General features: G+C 42.7%; 1 protein-coding gene across 1 annotated transcript; it reads right to left on the reverse strand.

The window, feature by feature from the left end:
• Positions 1 to 265: 265 nt before the first annotated feature.
• On the reverse strand, positions 266 to 15,285 carry CCDC62 (coiled-coil domain containing 62; the record flags this gene model as incomplete). The annotated part of the gene is made up of 14 exons (XM_084272046.1): positions 266 to 588; positions 2,592 to 2,684; positions 4,321 to 4,452; positions 5,070 to 5,247; positions 9,051 to 9,788; positions 10,401 to 10,519; positions 11,479 to 11,567; positions 12,225 to 12,326; positions 12,412 to 12,583; positions 12,919 to 13,020; positions 13,643 to 13,809; positions 14,282 to 14,465; positions 14,632 to 14,818; positions 15,107 to 15,285. The coding sequence occupies 13 exons, from the start codon at positions 15,283 to 15,285 to the stop codon at positions 2,598 to 2,600; spliced, it is 2,436 nt and encodes an 811-aa protein (XP_084128172.1). The 3' UTR covers positions 266 to 588; positions 2,592 to 2,597.
• Positions 15,286 to 15,419: the final 134 nt, after the last annotated feature.

The following is a 15,419-nucleotide window of genomic DNA, read 5'->3' on the forward strand; positions in this document are numbered from 1 at the left end:
TGGTCACATGAGGCTTGGCTGGTGCCATGTGGAGCCCGTGCACACACCTGCTCTGGCTCTCAGCTTTCCTTAGAAGCAGCTCTCAAAAGTTGTTGGGTGACAGCTCTCCCCTTCCAACAATGCGCAGCCCGGTCACAAAACAAAGTAGGGAGCTTCTCATAAACATTATTCAGCTCTCTCCACACAGCCAGAAGTCCAGAACAAAAACAATAAACAAAGGGGGGGAAAAAAAAAAAGAATGACTGTTTGGCCCTGTCATAGTCTATAAATATTTCTGAGACACAGTAAAAAAAATTCAAGAAAAATAGTTCCAACGCCCTAACAATTACACACTTTCTTAAAAAACAAGCTAGTATTGAACCTGAGCTCTCAGCAATAAAAATAGGTTTGTTAATCTTGGCATAATTCTGTTTTATTTTGAGATTAAAAAACCCCATTCCTGCAGAGTCACATCTTTTCTCCACTTGTGAGTCTTTCAAATGCTCGGAGAAGCAAGGAAACAAAATTTCTGGAACTTTCCATTGTAGCCGATGGGTTGATGATCTTCATGTCTCAAAATTAAGTCTGTGTTGGAAACATCTTCATCTGCTGCAGAAAATTAAAGATGTTTATTAAAATACCAGAACATTTCCTCTAAAATACACAAAACAATCACATATACGTCCATTTACCATATGGATTTTCACACTGCAAATGGAATAAAAAGAGAGGACAAAGAGAGGAACAAGGTAAACAAAGCACACTGGAGAGAGACAGCAGTCTGGGGGGCACCACTAAGTGTTATGACATGACGTCTTTCCAGCTTGTTTTGCAAAAAGGAGCGATCGTTGCGCCCTCAGTCAGCCACTGAGTCACAGGTTACCAGCAGTGGCACAGTGTCCAAAACAGAGTATGTCCTTTTAGTCACTGTGTTCCTCCTCCGCTCTTCAGCTGGTCCCTCACCCCGCCTTGTTCCTTGTTTCCTTCTTTAAAGGAAAAACAACTGAGCAAACACTGAAGCTGCTGGCTAGTTAGGAAACGAAGCAGCGTTTATCAGCACCTCTCATTTCAAAGCAAGTGAAAATAAAATAACCAAATGAACCTGGCCCAGATCAGTTCAATCACTTCTCCACCTGGGATTGCACCAATGTTTCGTTATTTCTGGACTTGTTATCAACTCTGCAAGAGCTGCTTTGGATTCCCCCGACCACAACAATTCAGTGCCTTTAATAAACGAGGAAAATAAGAATGATGCAGCAGCCAGTGACTTGCAGAGACACTAATTCTGGTCATGGATCTACAGTGAATCGTGGATGCGGCTGTTCCACCAGTTCTTTCTCACTGGAAGCAAACGAGATTATTTCTGTAGGCTAAGCGTACGCTCACCGCTCTGCTGCATCAGCACGGTGCTCAGCAGTTTTGGGGATTTGCTCCTGAAACTTTTAACATCAGTAGTTTCAGGATGCAAGTCACAGTGCTGGCTTGGATCTATAAACCCTCCAGCTCCTTTTACCTTCAGGCTCTCTTTAGGAAAAGCAGCGATCTCCACGTAGGAACATTATTACAGCAGAGTACGGTGCAGCGTTCTGGCTACTCAGCATCCACTTCCCAATGAGTGCCCCATTAGCACGCCCTAAGCAGCACACTAGGCAGCCCCAACTTATTTTGAAAGAAGACTCAGTGTCTCTGGACGTAATGCTGAAACAACAGGACAGGAGGGTGCTATGAACCACCACCACTGCCCAGGGGCACAGAGGGTTTGGCTCCACACAGCAGGAACAGTTCGGGGACTGCACTGTGAATATACTGAGAGAAGGACCTCCCTGGATCGAAGCTGATCAATGTGAGAAATCCGCCGCCACACAGCTTCGCGCTCCAGCTTGCTGTGCAGTAGCCTCCCTCTGCAGACAGGTGCTTGGGTTATGTCAGCATGGGAAGATTTCTTTTCTTTTCTTTTTAAATGCCAATTCCCCTCATTGTTACTGGTTCTTGTTCAGTTCCATGTGGTGTTCAGTATTGCAACCTTACCGGGTTACTCCTCCGTCCTCAGAACCAGACAACACGGTGCCTATTTGCAAGCATCTGATTCACTTTAGCAGAACAAATAATCAGAGAGTGCAAAACTTCCTGATTGGCCATGGGCAAGGCTGCTTTTTCTGTTCCGAAACAGCTCCAGTCAATGCATTCTGCTTTTGGAGCTCTGAGCCCAGGAACAATGTGCTGAAACAGCCCTTGGCCATGGCACTGAAAAACACTTCCCAATCTCTTTTTCAACAATGTTTATACCCTGATCCTGTTATCTGGAACACACAGAAGGATTTTAACTACAATTAGCGGTGTACAGGTACTCCGGAACAGAGCTGCAAGACCTGACTGCCCAGAGGATGAGTAACATGCTTGAGAAAAGTTTAATTACTTGCTGCCTTAATATGCTTCCTGTCAGAGCCCTCACAAGAGTTTTATTGGAAAAACATTCTGAGCAGCACACTTAAAATCTTGTGCCAGACATCTGTAATTTGTATTAATATTGCTGATGCATTTATAAAGAGGGAAACAAAAAAATCCTGGACTGTAAAAAAAAACCAACCAAACAGAAACACCTTCATACTCACATAACATCACTGAGAAAAGAATGGAAGCTTAGGATCTCTTTCTCCTCCTGCTGCTAACCGGGTTCTGTGAAGAGCTTCTGCGAGTTCTGCTGTCTGCATTGTAATGCAAAAACACTACATGGAAATCAGAGAACTCAGATAAGAAAACTTACAGAGCTGCCCGATTCACGCTGGTGAGTTAAGTCCGCCTTCTCCCTTCCTCCCCCAAGCAGGGCACAGAATCCAACAGGAACAAATACTGATTAAATTCTAAGGGTTTTATTTCACATAGGTTATGTTCTAAAGCCCAGTTTAAAACAGCCTCAGGTAAACCTGGTTTTAAGCACAAGATTAGTTAGCCTGCATAGATTAACTAAAACACGCTTGACAAGTTTTTGCCCAGAACGGCTCTGAAAGTAGATCAAAGTTCTACAGATGTGTTTACTGGCGGGGGTAGCTTCTGAACCACAAGCTGCTTGATTTTTCTATCCTCTAAAGCAACTGTTCTGAATGAGAAGGCAGTTTCTAAGCTCACAAAACCCAGTATCAGGTTATAGAGCAGAGACATGCCCGCTACTAAAGGAACAGACAGTTTAGCTGAGCTGTGACGTGCCAACCAGTTAGTAGGAGCCAGACAGCTGATGGGGCTGGGCAAGAGCCACAAGCAACCACTGTTTTGCAAAGAGCTTTTCAGGAATCCGTCCTACAACACTCTTTGCAAAAGACTACACTGCTGCTGTCTTTCAGGCTGAATGAAATCCTGCAGATGAACTCCTGAACAAAATACCCTTTCAGTTTATGTAAACGCTGGCACACAACGTTTATACTCCGCCAGTCAGGCCCAGCACAGCTAAGTTTTTATGGTTCTAAATGTTATCAAGATTGCTTTGTATGTTTCTTATAGAAACATTGTTCTGGTCAAGTTCAGCTAAGGATAAAAGGAGCACAACATTTTGAGAGAGGGGTAATACCTTTCAGGAGAAGGCTGAGGGTTCAGCACACAGTCTTCCCGTCAGGACTCTGCTTTAACACCAAAAGCCTAAATTCTCCCTTTGCAATAGGTATCAGTGCAACTTTCCTCATTTCTAGAGACAAGTCATAGAATCTCCTTGTCACACAAGGTTGAAATTCTTGTGGTTCTTTATGAAAACAAAACAAATGACCCCTTCTCCAATTACTCCCACATGCTCAAGACAGAAACTCCCTAGTAGCATTCACACTCATAAAATAAATTGCTGTGCCAGCTACATACAGGTTATTTTTTCTGACTATTGCATATGTTCTCTGACCCTGCAATGAAAGAACTCAAACTATTAACCCACAAAACCTCTACAGATATTTAAGCTGACATTCTGGCTTAAATTCATATACAAAGCTATCCTGTGTATCACCTACTTCCTATACTGCCCTCCTTTCCACAAATATACTTAGCATAATACACTACCGCTGAATCTAAGTCATACTTGTGTTCACTTTTTTCTAGACCTCCCACAGCTTGCTCCAAAATGACTTCCCTCCTTCCATCTGTTTAGACACACGCAAAAGTCAAATCCTGTCACGACCTTGAGAAGCCACAAAGAATCCTATAAAACAATTTTCAAGTACTTCATGCTAAGGTGCCCAGTAATTTTCTCTTTTGCAAAGCCTGAGGAGAATATAACGTTGTAGCACAAGTCAAGCATAAGGGAAAGGATGTTCCCAATTACTTTTTCCAGCCTCCTAAACCTGGTCACAGAAGAACAATATATACCGTGCTAATGCTGCTGCTGTTTGGGCTGCAGTGAGGGCTCACGGGGAGGACAGCGCTAAGCTCCAGATCTGCAACCATCTGTCGAGACCCAGCCAGCGTGTGCTGCAGCTTACTTATGGGGGAACTGGTGTCCTGGGGGAGACAGAAAACAACTCAGAGTTAGGAAATTATCTTTTGGGGGTATGTCAAAGGATTGTAACACAGCAAAAACCATCACTTCCATTTTGAAATGTCTCAGTTCAGACTACTGCCATGTGACACTTCTCCAGACTGTCTAAATGCTGGTATTTCTAATAAACATAGAATTCTTTCCTAGTGTCAACCTTTCAACAGACCTTCACGTGCATGTGTACATACTGCACACATCAGCAGTACTTCAGTGATAACAGGGAGAATAAACAAAGGCATGAGAAGGAGGGAAAGCCAGGCATAACAAGAAAGAAAATCTCCAGTAACTTCTAATAACTGTGTCCAAGCGTACCCAGATACTGTGCTGTACTGGAATCAACATCCATTATCCTAAAATCTTTCATTTCAAAGGCTTAATGTTCTTTTAGCTCACTCATCCAAGAAATACTGAGACAACAAAGAATTATACAGAATAAACATTTTACCACCTTTGCTTTAAGCCTGCTGTCTCACTGTTTGAGACCCTAGTTCCTCCATGCCAGCAGACATTTGCTTTTCTACCATCAGTCACAAACTAACCCTTAAAGTTGATGATGTACATCCTGCAATAAAATACTGACTTGATCCACGGTAGCACTGCAGCATCTATCTGTTGGGTTAGTCACTGAAAGGTTATTGATCTCCAGTGGGAAGTCTTCACCAGAGAATTTCTCACATCTTTGAGGCCTGTCTGCTCTCTGGATGGATGTCAAACAGTGAGAATCCAAGCGAAAAGAATTCAGATCCACACTTTTTTCACTTTCACTGTTAAAAAAAATGAAGACATTGCCAGAAAAAGTATCACCATCCTTTTTAAACTTTCGAGGGAATATCATGGGACAACACACATAACTATGGGCCCTGAGCCAAGAAAGCCATCAAAAGCATGTGGGATGAGACTCTTCCTCAGAGTGGTTCCCATGTTTAACAGCTTCGTTAGATCAGTTGTTATCCTCTGAGGATAACAGTTTAACATTCAAACAGTTTCAAGAACAGCTAACATTACCATGCACTTGAGTATCTATTTAACCTTGCCAAGAGCACACAAAAGGCAGTATCTAGTTCCTCACAGTGCTCTGATACTTTCTTCCCTTATACCCTATGCCTTTTTATTATTTTATAATAAACCATTAGGCAAATGAATATTTGTAGATGTACTTTTCAAGGGAATTTCACAGTCTTTTAAAGTCACCATCTCACTGCAGAGATCACACAAGGCCTTTCCCAAAGAGGCTTTGTTTAACTTATTTTAAATACAGCAGCAAGCAGTAAAGCTTCCTGCTTTAAAGCAACTCAGCTGCTTGACTACCATTTCAGTGTGGAGTTGAAGCACACGATCGATAGGCATACATCCTCCCTGGGTTTTAAAGTATTTAAAGCACTGGGTTATCTGGGTGCATTTAGGAATATCTGAAAAGCAATTAAAGTGACAAATAAAGCAACAAATCATACCCTGAACATTATTACTGTCTACACACTCACAGCCATCCTGAGCTTGTTCTAATACATAAGGTCTTTAGCTCTTAATAAGCAAGTCAAATGATTGAAGCTTTTCTCTTACACCTCTTCCACACTCAGTGTAAGCTTTATTATCACTTTCCCCACAGAAAAACCATTCTCAATTTCAATTCCTTCCATCACAACTTTATCAAAATGTACCAAATCCCTCACTCAGCTCAAGCACCAATTCATCACAAATAAAGACTAGAACTAGTAAAAGCCATAGCACATTAGAATCCTGGTCACCCTAAGCTCATTTCCCCTGGGATCACCTGTCCCCTGAGCTGTGTTTTCACACAGCACCGAGTACTGGCTGCTGCTCATACAATGAGGTGCCCTGGTTTCTGCAAGCAGTTTTAAGCTGCACAGTGAATTTCATTTTCATCTGCTAATTTCCACTTCATACAGCTTTAAAAAGTAAATAAAATAGCAACCATCTCCCAGAAATAAAGTATTTCAGCATTCATCACACTTCCAAACAAACAGCAGCCCAGGTCTAACTGTGGGTAACTGACTGGGTAAGTAATTAGAAAAATACATGTATTTTAAAGAAAACACAGTCGTCAAGTTTACAACATTTCATTAAATATTCTTCAGATACTTGCTTCAGGGGAACAATGCATTCCATACCTAAGCAACACTGTTACAAAAAAAAGTGTGTTTTAAAGTGATATTCAATCTAAGAAAAAGTCCCCGTGAGAGATGCCAGCTCAGAAGGGTCTGCTGTGTCTCATTTCACTTCTCTAGTAAAACACCAGGACACAAAAGGCTTTTTTTTTTTCTTCTTTTTTTTCCAAGAGAGAAGAGCTCATGTTTGTGTGCTCCTGACAAGGAGAGACTCTGGAGAGATGTGAGGGAACAAGCTGTAGCTGCCTGGAAGAGGAAACGTGAGGAGATGCAACAAGCATGGAGAGTTTTGAAGAACACGCAGGTTGGGAGGGAGGGGGGAAGCAAACATCTGATTTTGAGGCACAGAGATGGCTTAGTCCAGCAGATGTAACCAAACAAGTAACTATTGATGCTACGTATTTAAAACCAGAATTGAGATAAAAATCCAAAGGCAGCAAGCGTTGGTCCAACATAAATGAAGTCACCAAGCCAGGGCACACAGAAATGATTCCTGCACCACAGCATTTCACAACTGCTCTTGCAGTTGGATAAGGTATTTGACTGTGTTAATAGCCTTCTCGTTGGCTGTTCCAGAATTCAAGAACTCATGTCAAAAATATTTGCTGGGCTGACAGGGAGGTGCCAGCACCCTTCCCTCCACACAAAATACATCATCAGCACTACAAAGCCAGCACTGGAGAACTGGAGGATCCAGATTCAAGTCCCAGAAGGAATGCTGTGTTTGGACTCTGCCATTAATGCCTTAACAAGAACCCCATGGTGAAGACTGCAATACTGCTGCCTTCCTCCCCTTTATGGGGTGAGCATGTATTCAGTGGCAAATCAGAGTCAGCAAAGGCTAGACAGCAGACAGTCTGGGATTTGCAGGGAGTTAATCCATTCCAAATCAGCAGGGCTCCTAGGACCAAATATGGGCATCAAGAAAACTTGATAGCTCAGCAGCAAAACCCAAATGAGTAGAGCAGGTCTCCCTTACTGAAGGATATCTGCTCCATCTGCATTGCCAGGGTTGGATTTGTTCCTTCGCCACTAAAGTCTCCTTAAGGACAAGACAAAAAGTGAAAGCAGTTTTCATGATTCAGCTTCAGAAGAGATTTGGAGGGATGGCAGCGTGTCATTTGTGCTGCTGGGGGAGCAGATAAGAAAGGACAGGGTAGATCTAAGGGGAATGGAGGCTTTTTAATCATTTATGGGCAGTGGAAACTAGAGAGTCCCCATAAGCTGCGTGGGAATGTGCTGGGACAGCATTCTTTTTCAATGGCTGCCCATTCACCTTCTTTCTGAACAGGTCTGTCTCACTGCAGTAACAACTTCTGTCATTTTTTATTTACACAGAATGAAAGCATCTGTACATCAGATATTTCCATTCCATAACATGAATTTGTTTGGACAACGGGCAGACTTACTTGCTGGCTAAAATCCTTAGTGAGTTTAAACAGCTGTTCATTTACTGTACTTGACAGCCTACCAGCTGAAAAGCTACTCCTCTGTCTGAAAGGTAGCTGTGAGATCTCCATAAAACTTCTGAAATCCTAAAATAGACCTGGCAAGTCAGTAATTTTTTTAAAGGAAATAGAGGAACCAACACAACAAATCCACAGAAAGCTCCAGCTTTGAATGCTCCTACTTGTGCAGGCATAAAATCACTTCTGTAAATGCAAAGCAGCATTTAGAGCTCTGATTCCTTCCACTAAGGCACCTGAGTATTTTTCCGACACTTCTCAGCATTAAGAAACTTCATTCTGCTCATCCCCAACCACATGTCCTTTATCCTCCCCCAACATAAACACAGGGATCAAGTCCCATGAACAAAGAAGCACTGGAGAGCGGACAGATTGCTGTCCTTTAAATCTTGCCATCTCATTTTCTTGCCCTGAGTGAGGAGAGCAGCCTGTGCGGAAGAGCCGTGTCCTACATTCTTGCCCAGCCACTGTGTGATTTCTCAACAGAAATAAAACAGTCACTACAGCATCACACAAAATCTAGGTTTGTTTCTTGCCTTACAGAAACATCACTGTAGAAGTCCAACTCCCATCAGTACACATTTTACCCACCACATTTACAAGCAACGCCTGTGATATCAAAAAAAACCTAAAGGTTTTTTTTTTTAAACCTGTATTTTTCTCAATTAGTTTTTTGGCAAGTTATGTGGTATTGCAGCTTCTCCTACCCACGCAGCTCTTGGGGATAAGTGATGCAAAAAAAAAACCACCACCACAAAAAAAACCCCACATAAAAATAGAATCATGATACTTTAGATCTATTTTAACTTATTTAAAACTAACTACTTTTCAAGTTGGTAGATGATTTGAAAATAGCAGTTACTTTAAACATCACCTGAGATAACATACAAGTTATTGAGACCTTGTACACCCAGGTTTCTACATTAACTCCATCTTTTACCTATTTCTTAAACGTAATAAGCACATAACCTTTTTGAGCTGGCACATTTCATCTCTTCTGCAGTCTTGAGACAGCTGCAGTCTTTTCCATCTCTTCTTACGGGTTTGAAAATCTTCAACCATTCCAGATCTGATACTGGTTTCCACCATGTATCTTTTTTTATGACGAAGCTTCTAGCAAAGGGATTGGATTCAGACTCGTGAATTACAGGAGGAGACTCTTTGCATTTCTGGGCAAAGAGAATTCCAGTTCGTTCTTCCCAGGTTTTATTTTCCTTATCAGTTTTGCCAGATGTGAGGGTGTTCTGGATCAATACAAACACACCTTGCGAATCGACACCAGAACTGATGTTAAGCCAATGCTCATGTTCAGGTGAGGATGACTCAAAGGTTTCCTGGGCTCCGCTTTCCGCTCTACTGTCAGAAATTTCCCTGTTTCTCAATGGCCTCATGTTATTTGCCTCACAAAATACTTTGCTGCCTGGCTCATCAGAGCTTGATGCAACATCCTGCTTTTCTTCTTCCGTAGGGACAGCCAAGACTTTCACAACTTTTTCACACCGGTGTAAGTGTGCTGAGGTAGCTTCCTCTGAGTCTGATGCATTCAGTAACAGTCTATGATCTACTTCACACATCTTGGAGGTGGTTTGTACCCTACTTTTTGGAACTTCTGCAGCTCCACGCTCCTTGCACATCCCGTAGGTGCCCTCAGTCCTAACCGTGTCTGTCTCGCCGTTACTTTCAGAGGCTGAGAGTGCCAAGCCTACACTACAACAGCACGATAAAGAAAAGAGTCAGAAATACTGTATTTAAAGAGCATATGTAACTACACTCGGTGTTAAAACTATACGTTAGCCTGAGGCTGTAGCCATGGCTCTGTGGTAGCACATGTACCAAGAGGAAGCTGTATCCTGCCCAAAGCCAACAGAAGTCTGCCCAGACTTGGCTCTTACTTCCCAAAAATCAGTCTGAGACTTCCCTCATGTTTTATACAGCATGGTAATTCTGTCTGAACCTCCAGGGCACACACCCGTTTCCTAATCTGAATGCAAACTAAAACAGCCTTTGATTTTTAAGCAAAAATAGTAGCAGGCCACATTAACACCCCTACCACCAGACGATTGATTTTTAAAAAAAGAAAAAAAAAAATCATTAACTGCCTGTCCTGCACACTGCTTTATTCTGTGACTGATACTCATTGTGTCTCCTGACTGCGTGGAAAAAAACCCCAAAGTGACGACTCCACTGGATGTCTGTGGTTTAGTCCACCAAAGCCACCTTGACACAGCACACATCTCTCTCAGGATGTTAGCTGTGGCTGAACACTGAAGTCTTTCTCCAAGAGTAAACAAAAAAAGAAGGGGAAGAAAAAGAGATTACCTCCTTTCATGTGGCACTTTTTCATGCTTTTGCTTCAGCTCCTGAGAGTTCTCCAAACTGACATGAAGAAACTGCAGATCATGCTGCTGTGTAAAGACAGGAATGTGCATTAGGGAAGTCTAGATTGCAGGAACAATCATCGGGCACCAAGACATTGCTTTTCTTCCAAAAATATCCTCAAAACTTGTTTGTAAACCAGCATCTGGCATCAAACTATTGTCAAAGCCCTCCAAATCTGAAGGGCTATCACTGCATGCATTTAGGAAAGTAATCCCAGCCACCACTGCAGCTCCACCACCAAAACCTTGCCACACAAACCCACAACAGCAGCACATGTTTCTCATAGAAGACCGAAAAGGTCTTCTAAACCAGAACCTCACTGAACCATAAATGCAGTATTATTACTGTTATTTGATATTTAACACATGGTTTTATTATGCCATTCAACGTTATGCAGAATTGCAGGACACAGGATGACAATGGTGGCATCTGGCTTTCACTGCAGGGGATTTTTTGTAAAGCTGATGCAGAAGATAACACACTGATCAATTATTTGGAATAAAGAAAACTGAACCTGCCTTGTGAACCTTAAAATGATTGCAGGTGAATACACTGGGCTTAAATCTCTCCTGAAAAGCACAGCCTCAGTACACTGTGCCTCTTTACACTGTGAGCTCACTGGGAACGTGTGTGAGAGGCAGCCCGCCCAGCTCCCACTGCCTTTCACGTGACTTCTTGGAGAGCAGCACCCTCTGGTCGTACATAGGCACTGACAAACTGTTACCCCAACAGGGTGCCCCCCTTTACTGCTCTGAGGGTGGTATTTATGGATTTATTCATTGTAGCACCAAATACATGCAGTTACACAAAATACAAGGATTTGTACCTTGGGGGTTTGATTTTAACAACAACAAAATCATCATTCTGTAGGGATTCCAGCAAGGCAGAAACAGCAAATTTGATTTTTTTCATAACCAAGAAGAGTTAAACCTAAATTTTTTATAGTGTTTCACGCAGACTTGATGTTGTTGAAAAATGCCTTCATAATCTCAGAGCAGAAATACAATTAGGATTGTACCTGTCGCAACCTGGATAATTCTGTGTCAGTTCGTGCTTGTTTAGACTTGACAGACTGAAGAAGCTGATCCTTTCTCTTTTCTTTCTCAACTGTTTCAACACACACACAATTTTAAATTACTCAAAGTGAACAGACACAGAAGTAGTACAGTTGTTAGCACATATGTCTGTAGCAATAGAAACAGGTACCTAAACAAAATAAAAGCATTTTCTTCAGCTCAACAAGATCACCAAATAAAAAGCACAAAAATTGTAGAGACCACTAAATGGATCAAGTATTTTCCCCAGACGTTTCACCAGCATCTACATTTATTTTACTAGCAGCAACATTCTGCTTTGTTGACTGATTTACTCTACTTTTCATGTTAATATTCTTCCATGGAAAGGCAATTCAGTAATTGAAATTCTACTTCCTGCCTTGTACAGGGAAGCACTGGGAAATAACTCCCATTACTATCGATTTTAAAGTAATGAGAGATGGGATCACTATTTGACAAAGTAACAGCAGATAAAAAGAGATGGGCAAGTAAATCATCTCACAGCAGAGGGTATCTTTGGTCATCTCATCTTTCAAGGTGTATTGCTTGTCTGTAAGAACACCACAGCAAGATAGTTTGCCTTTCCTACCTTCACTAGTACAGAAAGGTTTCTCTCTACCAAAAACCAAAACTGCAAGTTGCTGTCCTGCTGTCTCAAAGTTTGAGTTGGTGAAAGCTAAGGCATGAAAAGCCAACTGCCCACACTTACCAGTAAGTGTGAGTTTATTCCTCAAGCAGGCATTTTCTTGTCTGAGGTGAAGGATTTCTTCCTGCTGCTTATTATTCTCTTTCACCTTTTTGCAGAGGTCATCTTTAAAACAAAAGGTAGAATTTTCAAGAATGAAAAGGAATCATGCTGATCTACACTAAATCAGGTGCCCAGGATAAACATTTACCTTTCAGCTTATTAGTTTCAAGCATTAGCTCTCTCAGTCTCAGTTTGAGGTCTAGCTTGTCTTTGTTGAGACTGAGTTCCTCCGCCTTCGAGGCGCGCAATGTGCTTTCCAGCTTTCTGAATTTATTCGTAAACTCAGTAATATGATCAGTTGTTTCAAGCATAACCTCATCCTGAAATACAAAACAGAACATCTGCTTGATTATTGCTTGATCTTCACGTATGGCTTTTGACAGAACAACAGTACATCTTACAGCAAGTACCTACAGCTACTTCACAGGTTTTCTTTTGAACTCTCAAGGAAAAAACATGAAAATCAAAGCCAGGAAACAAGCTTGTTTATGAAAACAAACCAGTTTATAGTTTGCTGACCACTTTTCCCTTCTCAAACAAGCCTAAGGATTAAACAGTGGTGAGATCAACACTGACTAAAGCACTGTGGCACAGTCACTAATAACTGCACTGCAGTTTGACTGCACTTACTCCTTGATGAGACAATAAATGTTACCTTCAGCTTAAGCATAGTAAGAAGCTCCTGTTCTCTTGCTTTCAGCTGGCCTGCTTTAGCAGACAGTTCCAAAACTGTGCAGTGGAGACTCCGATTCTTCTCCTAGTGAACAGAAATAAGAGTGTCAGCTCCTACTCTAATGATTCACGGTTCCTGCACAACTTTCTTAAGACGTCATGAATGGTGATTTGGAATTCTGAGCGAGCTGTGAGGACCTGAAGAAAAGAAGTTTGGAGTAAAAATTGTTCCCCAATTCATTACAGTGAAATTTGCTTGCAATCAAGGGCCCTAATATCCTGCACGTCTTAAGCAAAGCCCATTAGACAGCTGAAAATGCACAGTATCTCTTCACTGTATTGCATTGGGGGGGGAATTACCCCAATAAACACATCACTGCCAAAACACCTTAACACAACTCCAGGATCTTTGAATACAAATTCTTTTAATTTCCTTAACCTGTTTTCAGAATGTTACGGTTCATCAGAGCAATCAAAGCTGTAAATAAAATCATCTGGAACATTCTAATCAAGTACCAGCATTGTTCTGGGGGTCAGCACTACTGATACCTTAATCTAACGTTACCCAGCATTGATTAATCTAATGTAACTGTACACAACTCAAGAGCCTTAATAAGAAATATTTATTCACTAGTCAAACTCATAAAATGCTGCTGGTGTTCTGTACATGCATGGCCTACTAGATCAAACCACTGCTCAACTCCTACCTCCAGAGCCTGACAGCGAAGAGTTGCATCTGTTGCTTTTTGAGACACCTCTTTTAACTTCTGTTGTGTGTTCTCAAGTGTTCTCTCACTGCCATACTGCTGAGATTCTAACAACTCTAACTTTTTGTTCAGAGCTTTTATAATTTCATTTCTCTTGTTCAGCTCATCTGAAAACAGGACACAAGGTTATCTGTGAGAAAACAGCTCAAACAGCGTCATGCAATTTTTGTTAAGTCTCAGAAATAATTTAATCCAGTGTTTTAAAATCATGTGATTCAGAAACAGATGCTCACGTTGTACACTCTGAAACAGGATTCCCTAGCTACCCAGGTTAGGTGGAATGTGAAGTCTGTGGTGACTGTTTTCTTCCCCTGTATTTATTTAATCAGATTTTTATTTTAAAGAGTCCACGAAGTACTTTGCATATTCAAACAAGAAAGAGCTATCTGACTATCACACTCCCTTCAAAATCAGATCTCTTTGGTACCATTGAGGAAGTTTTGATCTCAGAAATAAGACACCAAAATTAAGGTTGAAGGGTAGGAAATGGTTCCTTATGATGGAAAACTTCTGAGGGGTCTAAGGACCTGAGTGTGCTTAAGAGATCAGCATCTCACTCTTTATACACACAGTACTTACTGTTTAGTAAGTTGCATTGTTCTCCCAAAGTCAGTATTTTTTTCCGATCATCTTCCCAGGCTAGAAAGTGTCTCTGATGCACTTCAATCATATCATTCAGCTCCTCATCACGATCTTTCAGTTCTGCGATTAAAAGCCTGAGTTCCTGAACCATGCTGCTGTTCCCAGGGCCTGGGCTACGTTTCTGTAAAAGGCAGCACACGGAACACACTTCACCATAAAGAAGCAACAAATTCTCTGATAATAAACGGGAGGTTTAAATTTAAATATCCTGATTTATAAACAACTCCTTGCCTGGAACTGTTAGAGGTACAATGAGTACTTGCACGTTAAAAACAGAGCGCTCAGACTGTTCGTTTTTTACCTGAGGCGAAGGAGGACGCGGCAGAGGTGGATTCATAGGGGACGGGGGCCTGCACACTACCAGGCATTAGTGGACACTGGTAAATACTGATGCCTGTAGCGCTCAGCACGGGGGCCGCCTCTGATTTAAGCGCTACAAGGATACCCGCCGAGACCGCTGCTGGCACGGCAAGCCTGCAAGAACGAACAACGCAAAGATCAGACCGGGCTGAGGGCTGGGGCCTGCGGCATCCCGCTGGCGCCAGGGCCTGCGGAGCGCCCTGAGGAGCCACGAGCCGGGGCGAGCGGCCATCCCCAACCGCCGAGGGCTCCCGGGGCAGGCCTGCAGGTCCCCCATGCCCGCCGGCACGGCGGGACCGCTTCCCCCTCATCCTTCCCCTCATCCTTCCCCTCCTTGGCCATCTCGGGGCCTGAGCCTGCCCACCCCGCCGCCCACTCCTCCGCACCCCCGCCGAAACCCACCGGCGCCCTGGCCCTGATGTCACGGCGTGGGCGGCCGTTAGGCAGAAGCCCCGCCTCCCCCGCAGCACAGGGACCGCGGGTTCGAGACCCGCGTCCGCCTGAGCCCGCGTTCTGCCGGGAAAAACGTGAGAAGTAGTAACATTACTAACAGGAGACGTCGTGTAGGAACCCGAGTGCATGCTACGGGATGGCGGCAACTACCCGGGTCAGCTTTGAAATGGAACAATTACAGCAACAGAGTTACCTCATTAGATGACTATTCTCAGCTTATGAACCAAAAAAAGACAGAAAAAAGGAACTTTACCAGTGGAGG

This window comes from Gallinula chloropus (genome assembly GCF_964237585.1).
Source record: "Gallinula chloropus genome assembly, chromosome: 17".
Lineage (NCBI taxonomy): Eukaryota > Metazoa > Chordata > Aves > Gruiformes > Rallidae > Gallinula > Gallinula chloropus.